Here is an 18,570-nt window from a genome sequence, read left to right on the forward strand (position 1 = left end):
GCTAAAAAAGGTTCGAATCTTCGCTAAATGGGTTTAAATTTTAAATCTCATCCGCTTCTTTTTCAATTTTTATTTTGGTCGATATTTATTTTTATTTTTCGATTAGCTCCGATTGAGAACAAAATATACAGTTCAAAATCATTATATTATACAAACTGAATCCTTGTTAAACAAAGAAGTAATAATAAGACTTTATATCTGAATCCTTCGAATTTATATGTAATTTATGTATAGGTATTTTTTTTTATTTTACTTTTTTTAAAAAAGAAAAACAAGCTGAAAATTATTTTTATATCTTATATAACTTTATTATTTTATAACTTTTTTGTTTTTAATACAGACGTTTATTAATAAAAAGTATTATATGCAGTATCTAATATAAATTAAATAGAAATATATAATATTAAAATCTATAAAAAGAAATATATATAATTTTTATTTTTATCTTAACGAATTAAAATTGAAAACAAAAACGATTTAATTAAATCTTACATAACATGCAAAATCAATTTTTATAATTGGAAGAAAATTTGAGCATATATATGTTTTTGAATAATTAAATTCTGTCAATATATTTTATTGCATATTATGTCTACTAAACATTTTTTTCTCAAGTAAATTAAAACCTGTTTTCTTTCTTTCATTTCTCTTTCTGCTTATGCTTATGCTATCACCCTCAACTTATCGGTATATTTCCAACCATGGACGTAAGTATATTTCTATCCAGGTAACAAAAATAGTCATTTTCACTTCAAAAAGACTATTTTGACATTTTTTTTATATTAAAGTGACTACTTTTGCTACCTAGTATGTCTAAGGTTCCAACCAGCTTGATGGTCGGAGACTTGGGTAACTGTTCTTGATGCGAACATTCTAAACCTTTCAAGAGAAGCCGAGGAAGGAGATACCGTTGTCGATTCTGGTGGCGCTTATGTCGATGTATACCGATTTCTTTTTCTGGCATTGAATTTACACTTATTCTAAAACTGGGATTCGTCGCAGCAACTACGATATCGCTGTTCTTATCGATATCGCGCTATCAAACTTCGACAGCGATACTCATTATAAAATTAAATTCGTGAATATTCTGAGAGTATATATAGTTTTGCAATTTTTCAAAGTGTAAGTGAAAAATTTTCCCCGTGAATTAGTGCTCCGAGAGATTTTGACTGTCATCTGTTTGAAGCTGCGTATTGTCGTCTCTGTGATGTTGTGATAATCCTAATAATAAGAGAATTATTATTGTATAAGAAACTTTTGTGATACGTTCTTAAGAAACTTGTCAAAATTTAGACAAATTTCACGTGAGTATCTTGTATTGATTTAAATATTATATAAAAGCAAAACCAATATCTTTGTCGCACACACACAAATATTATTTATTATAATCCTATGATATACTTTAAATATTCATTCTTCATATTTTGCATTGATTATTTTAATCATTTTGCATTTATTTCAGTAATTTTATATTTTATGATTATTATAAACATTTAATTAGTCAATTTTTTATTCGATTATTAATTTCAAGGAAATTCTAAAATCGTCTACATATTATTGACTAAAATCTAACTAAATATAGATAAATTTCCACTCAGATTTTCACATCATTAGATTGTAATAATATTATGCGTCATAAATGTTTTTAAGGATGTTTTGACATTTATGGTTTAGTTGCAATTAGTATAAAAAATTATTATAAAAAAATTAAAACTCCGTTAGATCGGAAGATAATGACGTTAGTTTTTGATAGCTGTATCTTCCGATTAGATATAATATTATACAACTTGGTTCGTTTGTTATAGCGAGTAATGTTTTGCAGTAATGTCGTTGCAGCGTGTCAGCATATGCCACAAAGAAAGAGAATCACTTGCATAGCGCAAGCGATAAATTTTATCTATATATGTATATTGTTACATTGATAATCGTAATTGAATCATGAAGCGACTGGAAATTTTAATATCAAAATTTATTGCATTTATCGCGTGATTCACTTAATTTAATCGGCTCAAACATCTGTTTAGATGCATTTTATTCAGTCAAATAGTTAGGTTTCTTTATTACGATTAGTGCTATGACGTCGCTGCAATTGCATTACACAAGTGACTGAATATTGTTGAAGGTAGGTCAAGTGCAATCGACTCGTTTATTCAAAGTGTCAATCATGTCCGTTGCGTATCACGTGTCCCTCGTGCAGTGTCAAAAAGTGTCAGTGCTGCAATCAATTAATAATTGATTGATCATCTATGACAGATACGAATTGCTATAAAATGTTTTTTTTGCGCGGAATGTCGAAGACCAGAAATCACCGATGCAGATTGTTTTCAAAGATAAAGGAAAAATATCACGGTATATGAGTATCAAGGATAATATGAATGTAAAAGGGGAAATAATAGTACAAAGACCTCGGCAGTCTCGTAATAATGAAGTATTATATATGTCGCTATAAATTTTGTGTTCTTTTTTCTAATATAAAAAAAATTTAAAATTGAACTGTAAAGTTTTGTCAAATCAATATTAAAATTGATATATCTCGTCATTTGTCCTTTTATTTCTATTAAATAAGTTAAATAATTCAAAATAAATTGAAAAAATAAAGCTTTTATATGCAAATATATATTTTTAATAATATATTTCGTAGTGCATGTTGTATTGTGAGAATCGCATAACATAAAAATATTTGTGATGTAAAAGTATACCGATAAAAAGCACGATTTCTCTCTTTTACGCAATTTGAATTTTATTTAGAAAACAAGTATATATATACGATAAAACAGCATTAACACGATACACTCGCGAAAAGACTAAGTATATGAGAAATGTGAATATTTACATGTATGTTTGATATGCATATATATTTTATTCTTTTTTTTAAACAAATTATTTTCTTTTAATGAAATTATTATTGATTATTAGAAAGGTTAAAAATATATCTTTAATAAACAATATCTTTTTGAAGAAATCTAACGCTCTCATTTTGTGTGTTCCAGCGTCCAAAATATTTGCAAAATTATCGATTATAAATGTTTTTATCACAATTTACGTTCACGATTCAATGACTTAATGAAATAAATTTATAATTCACACGTGAATAAAAATGTATAATATTTTGAAGTTCCTCAAAATATACTTATTTCCATAAAATATGCGGTTTGTATTATTTAATTACGTGTTACATTATTTGCTTGTTCTTTAAAAGTTAAAAAGTGAAGAAAGTTAAATAGAGCGATGTAAAACACAACAAGTAAAATACATCGTAGATTCCTTCGTTTCAACGTGTCAGTGTATGCAAAACCATGCGATAGCACAGACCTTGAATAAATGTAAAAAATGAATTTAACTCGATTGATAACACTAGACATAAAGATAATCGTTGAATATTATTGTGTTGTGATGTTTATAAGAATTTATGCAATCTTAATATAAAAAAATTATTTTTTTTACATGAGATAATAAATATGTAAATTAATTTTAATTATTATATATATATATATATATATACACATATATAATGATAATAGCTATATATTGCATTCTTTATTTTTCTTGAGTTATACACTTCTCAAAAAGTTAATGGGACAACAATTTTTTTACGAAAAAATTGTCAAACTTTAAAATGTGGTAACTTTGCGAGAAATTATTCTACTAAAACGAACAAAAAAGAAAATTAAAGTTTGAAATGTCCACTTTGAGATGCTCTTGGGCCCATAACAATACATGCGTACATGAGTCAAAAAATTATTGTGCTGTTAATTTTTTTGAGGAGTATATAAAAACATACACACGCTAAATCAACACTAAATTAAAAACGATTTTCTTGAAATGCATACCAATTCATTAATAATTATAAAAATAAAATTAGAGAAAGCTCGCTTTTATAAACATATATAAAGAGAAATTAACTGTTTATCCGTCTTAAATCAGCTCGTGACAGCTCGTATGATATTTCTCTTTATTTATGTTTATTAATAATTAGTTAATTTGCAATTTTAATTATCTCTCTTACGTTGACTTTTCTATTAATAGTTTGTTAGTCACGTCAGTGATCGCTTGAGTATCCAAAGGATCCGCTCAAATTACACCAGAGTCTACCTAAACTAAAGGAGAAACCATTTACAAGAGACAATTGGATTAATTCGCTAAGTAATTTCTCATAATTTTCAGTCAAATAAAGCATAGTATATAACTCTAAAATTATAAAAGAATAGATTAAGTGGTTTATCGAGAAAGTTACGCGCGACAAATGCAATTTGAAATTCATTGATAATGAGTAGTGATTAAATGATGTATATAATAGAGAAAGTACGTTCGAAAAATTACTGAAGAAGTTAAACAGCAGCGATTACATATATTTCTATAAACTAGATATTTTCATCATTTATGAGCAAAAAGAAGATTATTATACTTATATATCATATATAAATGATTTATTAGTAACGAAAGTATGTCGATTAATTACTGATGATTATAAAAAGCTATTTATTATTGCAACATTAATTAAGAGTGTATTTTTAATTGTGATAAATTATTCTCTTTTTTTTACATAACAAAAAAGATATTAGTGGACTGTGATTTGTGAGACTTTATATGATTTATCAATATCAAGTTAATTGTTGATTTAAACTGGTTATCATAAAAAACCAATCAAGAGGATTACAGAAATAATAAAAAAGGATACGTACGAAGTTGATACATTTTTAATTATTATTTCTCATAACAAAAAAAAGAACATTGAATTTAATGCTCAATTTTATTTTCACAAATAATTTATTGCTTGGAATGACGAATCAACAATAATTATTTTTCAAATTAATTTTACAATTCATTGTTGTTATTAAACATAAGAGTTATCCTCTTGTCATTATCTTTCAGCTTCCAGTGACTAAAGTGAGAAGTTTCTCGAAGTTTGAACAATGTTAAATCCGGTGTAGAAGTTGCCTTAAGCGAGAAAAAGCAGCTGCATGGTTGGAGTCGTGGTGGGAGAAGTGGAATACAAGGCGATATTTGTGACAGTAAAAGTAGAAGGGAAGTAAAAGACAGCAAAGAAGAAAAAGTAAGAAAGAGACAAATCGATAGAAGAAAAGAGAGAAAGAAAGGAATCTTCGAGGTTACCCAGTAGCTTAGAACCGAGCACATGCTGCGTTTAGAGGAGGGATAAAGGCAGCTAGAAGATAGAGACAGCTAGTCGATTGTATTATAAGAAGAGAATATAGAGAAAAGAAGACTTTTTTCGAGACTGATCTTTTCGAGATGAATAAGGATAATCCGAGCAGTTTACATATGACCGGGAATACCTTTGACGAGGACACTGTTGCCAAAAATACGCGATGGCGTAATCTCGTTGGCTTCTGGATCCTGGGATTGTGCAACAATTACGGTTACGTCGTGATGCTGAGCGCGGCTCACGACATCCTTAATATCAAGTTCGGTGACGAGGTATGAGTATAATTGCGACTCTCACACATTTCTTACTGTTGAAAACTTAAAATTACATTAAATCGAATTTTTTGTATCCTACAATTGAATTAGAAGAGAAAGTAAAAAATATTGGGAAATGACAAAAGAATAGAATTTTAATATTAAAAAATTGAAATTTGGAAAATATCTTAATATGTAACTTATTTTTCTTGTATTTGTGTATTATAAGAAATTTTATTAAAATCTCTCAGATAATAAATCACTTTGATAAGGAAATATAGCTCTTGAAAGAAATAGCTACATCGATTGCATTGGGGAAAATTATTTGATCTTTAAATTTTGATAGATTTAAGAGTTAATGAAATGTTTAATGACTTTATTCGAAATTTAGATAAGCTGGACAAAGCTTAAATAAGGCTATTATTTCACGTGGATGAATCATTGTTATTCGCTTCAGATAACAATAAAGTTTGTATGACTGACAATATTAGATTTGTACCAGAATATGTCATTACATAACGAAATATATATATATATATATATATATATATATATATATATATATATCCGGAAGAATTATATAATATAAGAAAAATTATGATTCCGAGAATTTATCAGAAGTAATTATTTTCTTATGTTATTAACTTGTAATATATATATACTTACATGAGTGATACATTGTGATAAGTGATATATTGTTTTATTTACAAGTTAATAACATAAGAAAATAATTACTTCTGATAAATTCTCGGAATCATAATTTTTCTTATATTATATAATTCTTCCGGTGTTTCCATTCCATTTATTTTGAAAATATTCTCATATTATTTTAATAAAAATTTGTATTAAATTATAATACAAATTAGTATTTTTACTATAATAATTGTATATAAGCCAATAAAGCTTTTAAATAAATTTGTTGGTATACTAATAATTTTATATCGATCATAAACCTATACGCACATTATTTTAAATTATTTTATATTCTTTAATTTAAAAATCTATCTAACAACACAAGAAATGATATCCAAAAATATATCAATAAGATCCGCGTATAAACTATTTTATTAATTGAACTTGTCTGCCGATATATCACAAAGCTTGATAGTTTAGATTTGAATACCATGCATGCAAATATATTAATTGCTAAAAAAGTTATTGTTCTCTTGCTTCTTTTGGAAAGGTGCATTTTAGATATTTTCGATGTAATATTAATTTAAAATTAAGTAAAATTAAGGGAACATTTTTACTGTTGGAATAAATCTCAAGCAGTTATGCAAAACTGAATTGACACGGACTTAAAATAATTGATATATGAATCACAATGTCAATTGATAAAATATTGGCTGATCTGTTTCTAATTCTTCATACATCGATTATATAACTCTTTATTGATTTATGATAGTAGTTTGACAAGCAATTTAATATATGTCTGTGGAAAATTTTCTAAAGACAATATTAATAAATTGACGTTGAAGAAGTGTCTGATTAGACGGAGCTCTACACACAAATCAATTTATAAACATTCGCGAGTTAAAGATAACGCGTAATGATCTATATGGCAATATAATTATTCTTTGACCTTGTACGAAGAAAGTTATCGCATGATTAATGTTACTTAACCGGATCGAGTAAAAAAAATATTCAGCATGAGAATACGATTATGTAAGTAGTGTTCTTTTAATTGCCACATTACATAAATTAAAAAACAACAAACGAGACCTAATCTAGTACAATCGAAATATTTGCAAAATGATAAAATTTTTTGGCACATATTATTTATTGGAAAATAATTATATAGAAACCTTTCTTATATATGTAAAATGAAAAAGATCTTAATGCTAATAATTAAGATTACATTAAAAGAAAGAGACTGATTAAATATATTAAATAAAAAAGTTGAAAAAAAGAAAAATGAGATTTATAAAACATGCTGCTATTAAATTTTCACGTGGAAGAGATTTTCTTATTTTGAATAAGAATATTTGCGACTAAATTGTGTGATGAGGTTTCTCTGTTTATTTTTTTGTAGAATTCCACGCTAATAACAAATAATGCCACAAATACGACGGGGATTCGCACGTGCAATACAGTTTCGACCGGTGCTATACTCTTGGCTGATATTTTGCCAGCGCTGGCGATTAAAATGACAGCTCCGTTCCTGCCGTTTTTAGTACAGTGAGTATTTATATGTTTCTCCTTTTTGTTTTAGCTACAAAGTGAGCACTGTACAAAAGTGTACGTTTTATTCTTATTAGATATTAATTGGAACGGCAATAGAATTAAAGTATAAGTCACTTTTTTCCATGAAACGTTTTCATTATTCTTTGTTTGAATCCTATACGTGATTTTCTCACGTTATACGATTTGTCTTTTACAAAAATATTCAAGTATTAATAGTTTTTAAATATTAAATTAAAATTCTTATTTGAATACACACACACACACACATATCTTGCAAAAATTCCATTGACTCGTATGAAATCTGCATGCTTCGTGTGACAGTGAGCAAGATGACAGTTCAGTGAATAAAGATAAGGTTCCAAGATCAACTTGCATCATGACAATTGAAGAATATTCTTTTAAAGATGATATGCGTTCTTAGTAACTGTATCCTAAACTAAAGTGTAAATAATATCAAAAGTGATAAAAAGTTTAATTCTATCAAAATTATGTTGCAAGTTATTGTAATAAAAAAAAATTTATTAAAGCGTTTTCTTCATGCATCATATTTGTATGTAACATAATATTTATAAGTACATAAAATATTTCTAATAAAATGTTTTTATTAGTTGCAACACGATATTTTTATATTTTTATAATTTGTTAGATTAATAGTAAATATCTATTATCTCGCTAATATATATATGTATAATTTTTTTTTATTTTATTTAACTTTGCCTGTTTGGCAAAGACCATAACACAGGGAGCTGACAACTTGCAAGAACCTTGCAAGACTTTTCCGTAATTATGCAAATGACAGAGCTCCACTCATTAGTCAAAATGCTAATCGATCAATCGACTCGTTAATTACAGTGTTCGACTGGCTACCTGTGTGTTATTTTCCGCTGCAGGATTTCTCATGGTGTCATTGAGCACTGTTGAATGGCTCGCCATTCTGGGTGTCGTCATAACATCGCTCTCCTCCGGCTTGGGTGAGCTCACCATACTCAGTTACAGTAATCAGTTCTCCAAGTAAGTATACAGGTCACTCGCTATTTATATTGTAATGTTAGATGCGCGTCTTTGATTCATTATGTTCATTAACACATGCCGGAAAGTGATAACAAAAAGTGATAACAGTTCAACAAAAAAATAGTAATTATTTTTCGTTTGCATATGAGTCTGGCTTTCAAATTAACTCTTATCAAAAGAACTGGGTTTTATCGATTATGTTAAACGATAAAAATGTTACAACTGGGTTTTATCGATTATGTTAAACGATAAAAATGTTACAACTGGGTTTTATCGATTATGTTAAACGATAAAAATGTTACAATGATGATAATTTAGACAAACTTTAAGAGTTTATACATTGAAAAATATTTGACAGACTATAAATATTCTAATTCACAATTTTGTCGTAAAACAGACTATATTTAATTACGAATATCTTAATCATAATTTAATATTAATATAATTCATATATTTAGTATTGATTCCAATTGAAATTTCATCATTACATATGCAGTAACTATAAATTAACATTAAAATAGCTTTATTTTGCAACTTTAATCGTAAACTTGTCAAAATTAGATATGTGTGATAGAGCAAATCATAAAAAATTTAAAAAAACTATACTCATATTCAGTATAACAAGAAAATTACAAGAAATATAATTTCTTTCTTCTTTTTTCTTATATTTGAAAAAAGTTATTTTTTGTTGAATTGTGATATTTTTATTAGCGGTATTCTGACACGAATAAAGTTTTATATAAATAAATCTTCATTTCTATTATAAAGATAATTTATATATTTATAGATTTATATCTATAGATAATCTAGAAAAATTAAGACATTTTTGAAACAGTAATAATTTTTATACTTTTGGAAGAGAGAAAGAGAGAGAGAGAGAGAGAGAGAAAGAGAAAAGATTTAAAACACGATATAAAAGAGATATGAAAAGCATTAAATTTAAACATATATAAAAAAAAGTCTAGATTATCTTGAAAAACATTTAAAATTCTACTCTGAAGCAGCATGTTTGAGAGTTTGTTTTCTCCTGTGGCGGTGGGTATTTTTCCAGGGTACTAAAAAAATGTAGTATTAATACATTTAGACAGTTGTGATAGAACAATAGTGATAAGATAAGATATATGTCGATTTTCCAGATCTTGTGAACATGAAAATATAATAAATCACTCTACTATGAGCGACTACTAAGAGAAATAAGAGAAAAAATACGCGCGTGTATATTTATATATTGAAATGTAAATATTATTATATATATATATATATATATATATATAAGTACACACACAACGCCAGAGAGATAATTTAATATTAAAAATATGAAAATTATAACGTACATAAATTTAATCTAATATTAATTTTATCTTTCATTTCTTTATATATTTTAATTTATTTTCATCAATTTCTTAGCTGTCTGATAAATTTAGAATATAATACTGATTTAATTTTTTTGCAGACAGGTGATATCGACATGGTCATCGGGAACAGGTGGCGCCGGAGTGATCGGCGCCTTATCTTATGCGGGTCTTACTATGGTATTGTCTATCGAGAATACATTGTTGGTCATGTTAATTGTGCCACTTTTACAAGCGATCACGTTCTGGGGTCTCCTCAAACATCCGGCGCATTCTAGAATATCAATCACTAAAAATGATGTCGAGAGTCAAGAACAGATCATCAAGGTCCCCGAGAAGAGCATCAGGGACAAGATCAGATTGGTGCCTGGCTTACTGAAGTACATGATACCACTCGGGCTGGTTTACTTTTTTGAATATTTCATCAATCAAGGCTTGGTATACAATATTTTTATTAATATGAAAAAGATAAAATAATTTAATTTTTTATAAAAAAATTATTTTTATGCAATAGAAATATATACTTCTCGAAAAATACTTTTATAGAATCTATCGTGTTTATAGATTAGTTACAAAAATTTGTAAAAATTCGTATCAGCCATCTCGATCTTTCCTAAAATAAGCCATTTACAGTACGAGCTCGTCGAATTCAATGGTATTTGGTTGAAACACCACGAGCAATACAGATGGCTTCAAGCGGATTACCAGATAGGTGTATTTATCTCGAGATCATCGGTAAACATAGTTACGTTTGACAAAATTTGGATCATGTCCGTGTTGCAGGTAATTATACCTACATGTATTGAAAAGATTGAACAAAAATGCGAATTACACGTCTTTATAAAATTTATTTTAAAATGATTATTTTCTTTTCAGCTTTTTAACCTCATAATCCTCCTCTTTGAGTCTATTTTCTATTACATACCAAATATATGGATCGTTTTCGCCTTTGTATTGTGGGAGGGTCTACTTGGCGGTGCGGCGTATGTGAACACTTTCTTTCGGATGTCGACTGAGGTAATGAAATTGTTATAAAAAATTATTTTAATTAATTATATAAATTATATAAAAAAATATAATTAAATAGTAAATAAATTCGAAAGTATAAAAGTTAAGTTTATTGAATATTTTTTGAGAGAGTTTTAAGGGAGTGAAAAATATTCTATCACATTCTCTATTTGGCGAATTAATTTCTATAATTGTGTCAAATTAATTTGATCGTAGATTCCGAGAGCGGATCGTGAGGCCTCTATGGGGATCGCGACGATGGCGGACTCGATCGGAATCGCCTTGGCTGGCTGGTTGTCCATGCCGGTTCACAATGCCATTTGCAAGCTACCACAACCGAAAAGATTAGGTAGTTAAAGGATAATATCGCGAATAATTTCTCTCATTCGTCACAGTTTCCGCGTGCGGAAACTTTTGTTTCTGAAAATTCCTCAATACAATGCGTCAGTGTTTACAACACTGAAGATCGTACACGACTCGTATCTTATAAGCAATTGCAGACTAAACAATTTATAATTTTTGTTTGACAATTTATAATTTTGGTTTGACAATTTATAATGCGAGCGTTTACGAAGTCTGCACATTTAGGTAAATTTAAAAGAAAAAATATCCTAGGACGCAAATTTGAATTTTCATCGCCGTTTTTGTATAAATTTTAACTGTTTTATAAAAAGTATTATCTCTTTATCTAGATTAAAATAAAAAAAATTCTAAGAATACTCGCTTAAGAATTCCTTAGATTCATAATTAATAACACACGCAGGTTTGATTACAAACGTCTCCGAACTTTATTCGATACAAATGCTTAAAAGACTAGGAACAGAGCATATATTGCACGACATGCTCATATACAATACATCACGTCACAAGCTTGAAGCACGTGACATATTAGGAATATGCTGCGTTTTTTTTTTCTTGCGAAATAAGAGGAAACTTTTTCAAAATAATGTACGCTCATGTTTTCTCTTTGCGTATTGTACTGTAGTAGTCTATTATTTTACGATACTTGCCTAAATTTCAAATTGTACTGCATTCCTGCCTATTTTTTTCATGATAGTATATCTAAATCTTTTGATTTGTACTGTGATTTTGTCTTTTTTTTATTTGATACGTAAATAAATTTGGAAACTACTAAAACGTAATTCTTTTATTTTTACATCGTTGCAATATTTCCGACAACGATACGAAAATATTATGAGTTGTCTTGTATGTATTTTGAGATTGTATATCACAAAATGTCAATCTCGTTCGAAGACTATATCTCATAGTATTAATAGTTATACAGTAATGAATTGATTTCACCGAAGAATTAAAAATTACACGATAACATTTGGATTATGTCGTTTCCGGTGAATTACGATTAGATATAAAGATTACTAGTTTAAACTATCATGTTTCTACTTTGATATATTGTATTCTTCATACACATTTTGATTGAAAGATTGTGATTGAATATTATAATTTTTATGTCAATTTTAATAATTTAAAAAATTGATACAATTCGAGGAAGCAACAGCTCAATATTTTTCCATTTTATATGGCACTTTATTTCTTTTTTATAATAATCCCAATAATAACGTTATTAATATTATTAATATTTCATTCGTGTATGTAAAAATGTAAATAAAGTCTAAAAACTTCTAATATTGTAAGAATAATTAGATAAAAAAATGTAAACTTTGAAAGGTTCTGAATGACTTGCGAATTAAAATTTCGATTTCTATTTGTAAAATTTGAAGTTGTTACCTCCTCGAAATGCATTGTTGTTACATTTATGTATGTCTTTTAATCGTCTCTCAGTTCAAGCAACAGTGTTTCTTTTTTAGTATCAAAATACCTACCAACTCCAGCCTTTTAATATCGATATCGATTTCCATATTTAATAGAATATAAATAGCGATTACGTGATACTAGAGATATTACGTTTACTAAGTTATGATAATGTTACTTTTTTTTAAGATAACTTAGAGCGAGAATATCCGCGATAACGGATGTTACTATTGTCTCGATGTAAAGCGAGTATTTTATTCTCACAGTGAAATAAATATGTCTAATGACGAGATCTATTACAAAATAGTCTACATCGCGTACCTTCATTCATGTTCGCGAAATGATTTTGACGGGAGGCGTGATCGTTCTTTTCTAAAATATACGATATACATATATGGAAGAATCTTGGAGCAATTAGGAACTGTATCCTTATAAGCCGCACGTGTTTTACACATTTATATTACTTCCCTATCTAACACTAAAGGCGTCTAAAAGCAAGTTGTCGATTAAACATTGCTCTTACTCGCGTTACACAAGGTGTTTCTGATTAATCGCACTTCCTGTAATGATAAGTACGTAGAGCTGCTTTGAAACGCATGTTATATAAAAAGTTTTAATCGTGAAAAATTATCCTCCGAGGAAAATCCTTCTTAGATTATCTACACTTTTGTAGAACTCTTAGGCGCTTCAGAATGCGTTTGATAGTTGTTGCTCACGAGGACGGCTTACGTTACATCGCCGCCATTATGTCGTTAATACGCTTATAAGGTAAGATATATTTAATTAATATCTGTGATCAAACTAAAAATCGCGGAGCCTATCTTCTGTATCATTAAATATTAACATATATATAATAAAATAAAATTAATTTTAATATATTAATATATCTAATAATTATCTAAACAACGTAATATATTCGAAGACAATCGCAAACAATGTACTAATTTTCTATTTGAACCAGTTTTGTTCAAATATCTTTTAAATGTAGCTTTGAAATTTTTGTGTTAATTATTATTAGTTAATTTCGAAATAAAAAAATAATTAATTTGAAAAATTGTAACTCTTACACCAAGATTTGTCAGTTTTTTGATTACTGAATTATGCGCATCTTTCCAAAATGAGTTTGCCCGACTCTTCGTATTCCTGACGTGACAGCCACATTTGCTGGAACGAGCCCAAGGAGCTGAGGATTGAGCCGCCGATCCAAGCACCATAACGACGCTCGCTCGAGCTGTTCGCGCTAATTATTTTCAGTCTCATACTCTGCAAAGCAAAGTTGAGTTATTGAAAAGAAACCTTGAAATTAAAACTCGATAATATGATAGATAAGTCTTAAGGTTACCGGCGGGGTCTTGCTAGCCAAGTCCCGATTCAGTCTCTCGCTGAAACCCTGAAGACACGAGTTGCCACCGGTCACCACTACACTGCCGTACAAACTCTATACAACATAAATATATATTTCCTTGTAAAGTAACACAAATTTTGTCTAATAATATTAATTGACAATTCTTTTCTCTATTATAAAATCGACTTTAGAATTTAATTTAACTAAAGGACATTTTGTACGATATAAATTTGAAAGTATGTACCGGTCTGATGTCCATGTCGCACATTCCGACACTCGTGGTGACGAGAGGACCGACTCCTAGGATACTCGCACCCACACCTTTAACGTTGCTGGGATCGAAAAGGGCCTCGGGTATCATAAGCCTCACAGATCCGAAATCGTCATTGTATCCAGTCGGAAATTCGTAATGCTTCATGGGCAGAGTATTTGCCATGTCTTCGTCATACGGACTGTCTGATACTTGCAAACAGTTCATCTGAAAGTCTTGCAGCACCTCTCGAACCATGTAGCTGAGCCAGGAAGACGTTGGTTGAGGTCCGGCTCGTCTGGTCCATCGTGGTGGATCTCTCTCTCGAACTACGTCTAAAAAAGAAACATATGATGTTAGAAATAAAAAATTTGTGTCGAATCCTCTTCTAATCTCAATTATTACAACACCCGATCGAGGATGTCAAGTATAGTTACTATAATTCTTTGCGTTAAAATACTTGAAATTAAAATAAAGTGAAGAATAATTTAGTGTACATTATTTTCTTTCGCAATTAAATATATTCTACTATTAATTTATTCTCACATTCTATTAATTAATCAAATAATTACACTTACATCTATGGCTCTTACCTTTGCTAGCGACAAGACAAGCCGGCAACAATTCGATATCCTTCTCCTCGAAAAATTGTCTACATTGCATAGTGATAAAGTCGCCACCCAAAGGGCTCTTAACGATCCCTTGAGTGATAACGTAACCGTCGTGAACCGGTACCGCACTAGTATGCGTGGCACCGCTGTCCACGACCATCGCCGTGGACCTACCGTTGGCGTACGCGGCCAGGACAGCGTTCTTGCAGATGTACATGGCCGGCACGTTGAACTTCTCGAACATCAGCTCCAGCAACTTCTCGCGCTTCAGTCTGGTGTTCCACGGGCACTCGGTCATCAAGATCGGATGGTGTTCGGCTAAGGCATGTAATCGTTGCTTATACGTATATTCGGTCAGTCGTTCAAACATGTCCCAGTCCTCAATCATGCCGTCCTTCATCAAACTCACTATCTCCATATCTAAATTGAAAGATCAAATTTAATATTAATATTATGAAATTTTAATATTATGAATTATTATTAAATATGTTATAGAAATATTAAGGGTTTGTCAAAAATAATATTGCGGTATTTTAAACTATGGATTATTTTCATTATCAGAGTTGATACATTATATAATAAAACTGTCTAATAAAACAAAAGACAAATAAAATTGCACTAAAGTAAAACAATTATAATTATAATTACAATAAAATAAATATTTTATATAAAGATTATTTATATTTGTATAAAACATATAACAAATAAAAATGTTTAATTTCAAGAAAAATGTTGTTCTAAATGAGAAAACGTTTCTGAAATTCACAATCAAATATTTTAAATATTAATCAAATCAATTCATTATTTGGTGTATAAAAGTATTAAATCAAAGTCATTGGAAAGGAAATACAAGATTTACGCATTTTATGTTACAGCAAATTATAAAATATCTCATGAATTATTAATTTTTCTATGATTCTATCTTAATACTTTATTATATATAATAAAATAATAAGAAGAATCTTAGAGAAGAAAAAATAAAATTTTAAAGAAGTAAAAATAAAATCTCTGAAACATTCCTACCTAAAACAAAATTAAGTTAATCACCTGCTCAAAATCAAACAATTTTTTATGAAAAATATTTTTCTGCAAAATACATATCTTAGGAGCGTAACAATTTCTGGTGACTCACTCATACATATACATATAGCGGGAGAGAAGATAAACATAAGATTCATATGTAACATTTTGTTAATATGATAAAATATATTAAAACGTGTGATATATATAACATACCCTTCTTTCGCACTTGGATAGCCGTGACGTCGATGTTGTAATGCTTCCTGTTGACGTTGTTACAGTCAATCCCGTTGGGATCAGCGGGTTCCTCCCACACCCCGAGGGTCGTCGGGATCTCGGCTTTCGGCGTGTCCTCGCCGCCATATCCCACGCGGAGGCTCTGGTGTCCGACGTCGAAGATAATAGCACCTACCTCGTCTGGCGTAACAATCAGGGGTGATTACAGGAGGATTGTCGCGAATGTAAACGCGTGTGCTCGCTTTCTAACCGGGAAATAATTATGGAGAGCGCGACCGTACTTACCACCGCCGTAGACACCACCGCTCATAGTACTGAAGGGAGAGGAAGTCAAGGCGCATGCCTAGATGGAATCTTTCTACCCTTGTATGCGTATGTACATGCAACACACGCATACGCATCCGAATCGAGAGGATTGCGCGGCTGCTCCTAGGACTGATCGATCGTCGCTTGTAACGATTAATGATTTCAATTTGATCTTAAAAAGATCAAACTCTCTGGAAGGAACGTAGAATATAAGACATAAACATAGAAGAGATGCAGTAGTAACTTTACAGCGTATTCTTTACAGAGACAACAATATGCATACAATGCAGAGAATTACAAAAATTTATAAAAATCTAGACAAGAGAGTTTCAATTTTTATTTCTTTCGAGTAATTTTTATTTGTAGATACCAAAAATAATTATATCATTATATCAAAAGACGTATCTTGCCGTTAAATATATGAAAAATCAAGCGATGTTACTGTATATCACTATCGGAGTGACCGACTTTTTCGATCGTAATTAAAGAAGACTTAATTATTTACATAAATAAATGAAATCAGTGCTCTCTTAAATATAAATTAAGAACAATAAATAACAAACGGCCATAGAGAGCAAAACCTGTGTACTGATAAACGAGTTAGGTGATAATTAACAAATCATATAATTAATCGACAAAGTAAAATGTATTATAATTAATATCAAAAACTTCAACTTTATCATACATATGTCGTGAAATCACTAATAATAAATCTATTATATCGCACTATCGCGTCATTACCTAACCATATATTAAACGATAAATGTTTAGAGAGATTAAATTAACAATTAAATATAATTCCAATGCGTACGTTTCGAGCTCATTTTCGAGTCTTCTTCAGCGCAATAGTAAAAATACAAATTTACAATTTTAATAGAACGAGAATTATTAGTAATAATTTATAAATGTAAGTGTAATAAAGTTGTTAACTTAGTTGTTAGGACCGTCTCCGATGTGTGTTTTTACCATTAATCATTTGTAATAATTTCTTCAACAAGCAGAGTCGACCGTTATTTTTATATTTAAAAAAAGAAACAAAGAGGTTCGATAGTAAGTTCAGGTTTATGTTGACAAAACAACGAACAAAAGACATTATTAATCTTATACATGATTATTGTCGCTACAATCACAATGTCATCAATGTTTGTCACAAAAAACAAACCGAGTATAGATTTTCTTTGTATAATAAGATCCATAACAATACTCTGACAAATAAACCCATGAAAGTACACATTGAATCCGCTAATTATAAAAACACACAATCTACTTTAAATAAGATCAAAGATAAGTGGTTTATTAATCTCTCAGGAACACCTATACCCCATGATATTCAATGTTTTCTACAGCTAGGAGGTAATTTCAGCCTTCCTTTCACCAAAAAAAAAACACCATTAACTATTGATTTTATAAAAAATGTAGAGAATAGCATAAATAAACTCCCTACAGAGGAGAGAGTACACATGAGGGGTTCTTCTAGAGACATCATAAAATCCATTCCTTCCCACATTTATCCAAAAAATGTTTCGGATGATTGGTTAATTAATTTACATTCCGATACAATACAATTCAACAAACAAAGTCAACATTACAAAAATCACTGATCTTATAATATCGTATGTGAATAGCAATGATCGTTGAAATCTGTAAATAAGTAATATTTTTACTAAAGTAACTTTTGCCATAATAATCACTAATCAGGTAACTGATAGACGCTCACTCACTCGTTAACAATATATAGTGACGGTTGGTATTAACTTGTTGACTCGTGTACTGTGGAGTTCGCTCGGATAATGTCAGAACACAATAACAAGTTACATATATATATAATGTGTTCCCACCCTAGATTTTTGGAAGAGCATTAACAATATCATGATAGACACTCGGTAAATTTTCCGTGTCAATTTGTAAATTTAGACCGTTCCTTTGTCTTTTGATGAACAGCATCTCAGAGATAAGCCTGTTGTTATAAAATGGAGTCTCATCGAGTATTTTAACATCATCCCAGTCAAAATCGTGATTAAATTCCCGCCTATGATTAGTAATTACCGAGTTTGTATT

General features: G+C 29.5%; 2 protein-coding genes across 8 annotated transcripts; one reads left to right on the plus strand and one right to left on the minus strand.

The window, feature by feature from the left end:
* Positions 1–959: 959 nt before the first annotated feature.
* Positions 960–13,242, plus strand: Cln3 (CLN3 lysosomal/endosomal transmembrane protein, battenin). 5 transcript variants are annotated; one of them, XM_072900467.1, is made up of 10 exons: positions 960–1,304; positions 2,991–3,150; positions 4,027–4,143; positions 4,873–5,436; positions 7,451–7,596; positions 8,455–8,613; positions 10,067–10,403; positions 10,599–10,748; positions 10,842–10,982; positions 11,190–13,242. In XM_072900467.1, the coding sequence occupies exons 4-10, from the start codon at positions 5,251–5,253 to the stop codon at positions 11,328–11,330; spliced, it is 1,260 nt and encodes a 419-aa protein (XP_072756568.1). In that variant the 5' UTR covers positions 960–1,304; positions 2,991–3,150; positions 4,027–4,143; positions 4,873–5,250; the 3' UTR covers positions 11,331–13,242. The 5 variants fall into 5 exon arrangements, with proteins under 5 accessions (XP_072756568.1, XP_072756567.1, XP_072756571.1 ...); XM_072900466.1 differs by lacking the exon at positions 2,991–3,150; XM_072900468.1 differs by lacking the exons at positions 960–1,304; positions 2,991–3,150 and adding an exon at positions 1,628–2,122.
* LOC140670053 (actin-like protein 6B) lies at positions 10,851–18,341 on the minus strand. Of its 3 annotated transcripts, none has more exons than XM_072900465.1 (8): positions 18,234–18,341; positions 16,492–16,703; positions 16,186–16,386; positions 14,932–15,369; positions 14,333–14,673; positions 14,086–14,181; positions 13,811–14,006; positions 10,851–10,977 (listed from the first exon to the last, which is right to left on the minus strand). In XM_072900465.1, exons 2-7 carry the CDS (start codon positions 16,514–16,516, stop codon positions 13,842–13,844), a joined length of 1,266 nt encoding a protein of 421 aa, XP_072756566.1. In that variant the 5' UTR covers positions 16,517–16,703; positions 18,234–18,341; the 3' UTR covers positions 10,851–10,977; positions 13,811–13,841. The 3 variants fall into 3 exon arrangements, with proteins under 3 accessions (XP_072756566.1, XP_072756565.1, XP_072756564.1); XM_072900464.1 differs by lacking the exon at positions 10,851–10,977 and adding an exon at positions 11,165–11,300; XM_072900463.1 differs by lacking the exon at positions 10,851–10,977 and having other exon boundaries at positions 11,738–14,006.
* Between the last annotated feature and the right edge of the window lie 229 nt (positions 18,342–18,570).

Source organism: Anoplolepis gracilipes, chromosome 10, assembly GCF_047496725.1.
Source record: "Anoplolepis gracilipes chromosome 10, ASM4749672v1, whole genome shotgun sequence".
NCBI lineage: Eukaryota > Metazoa > Arthropoda > Insecta > Hymenoptera > Formicidae > Anoplolepis > Anoplolepis gracilipes.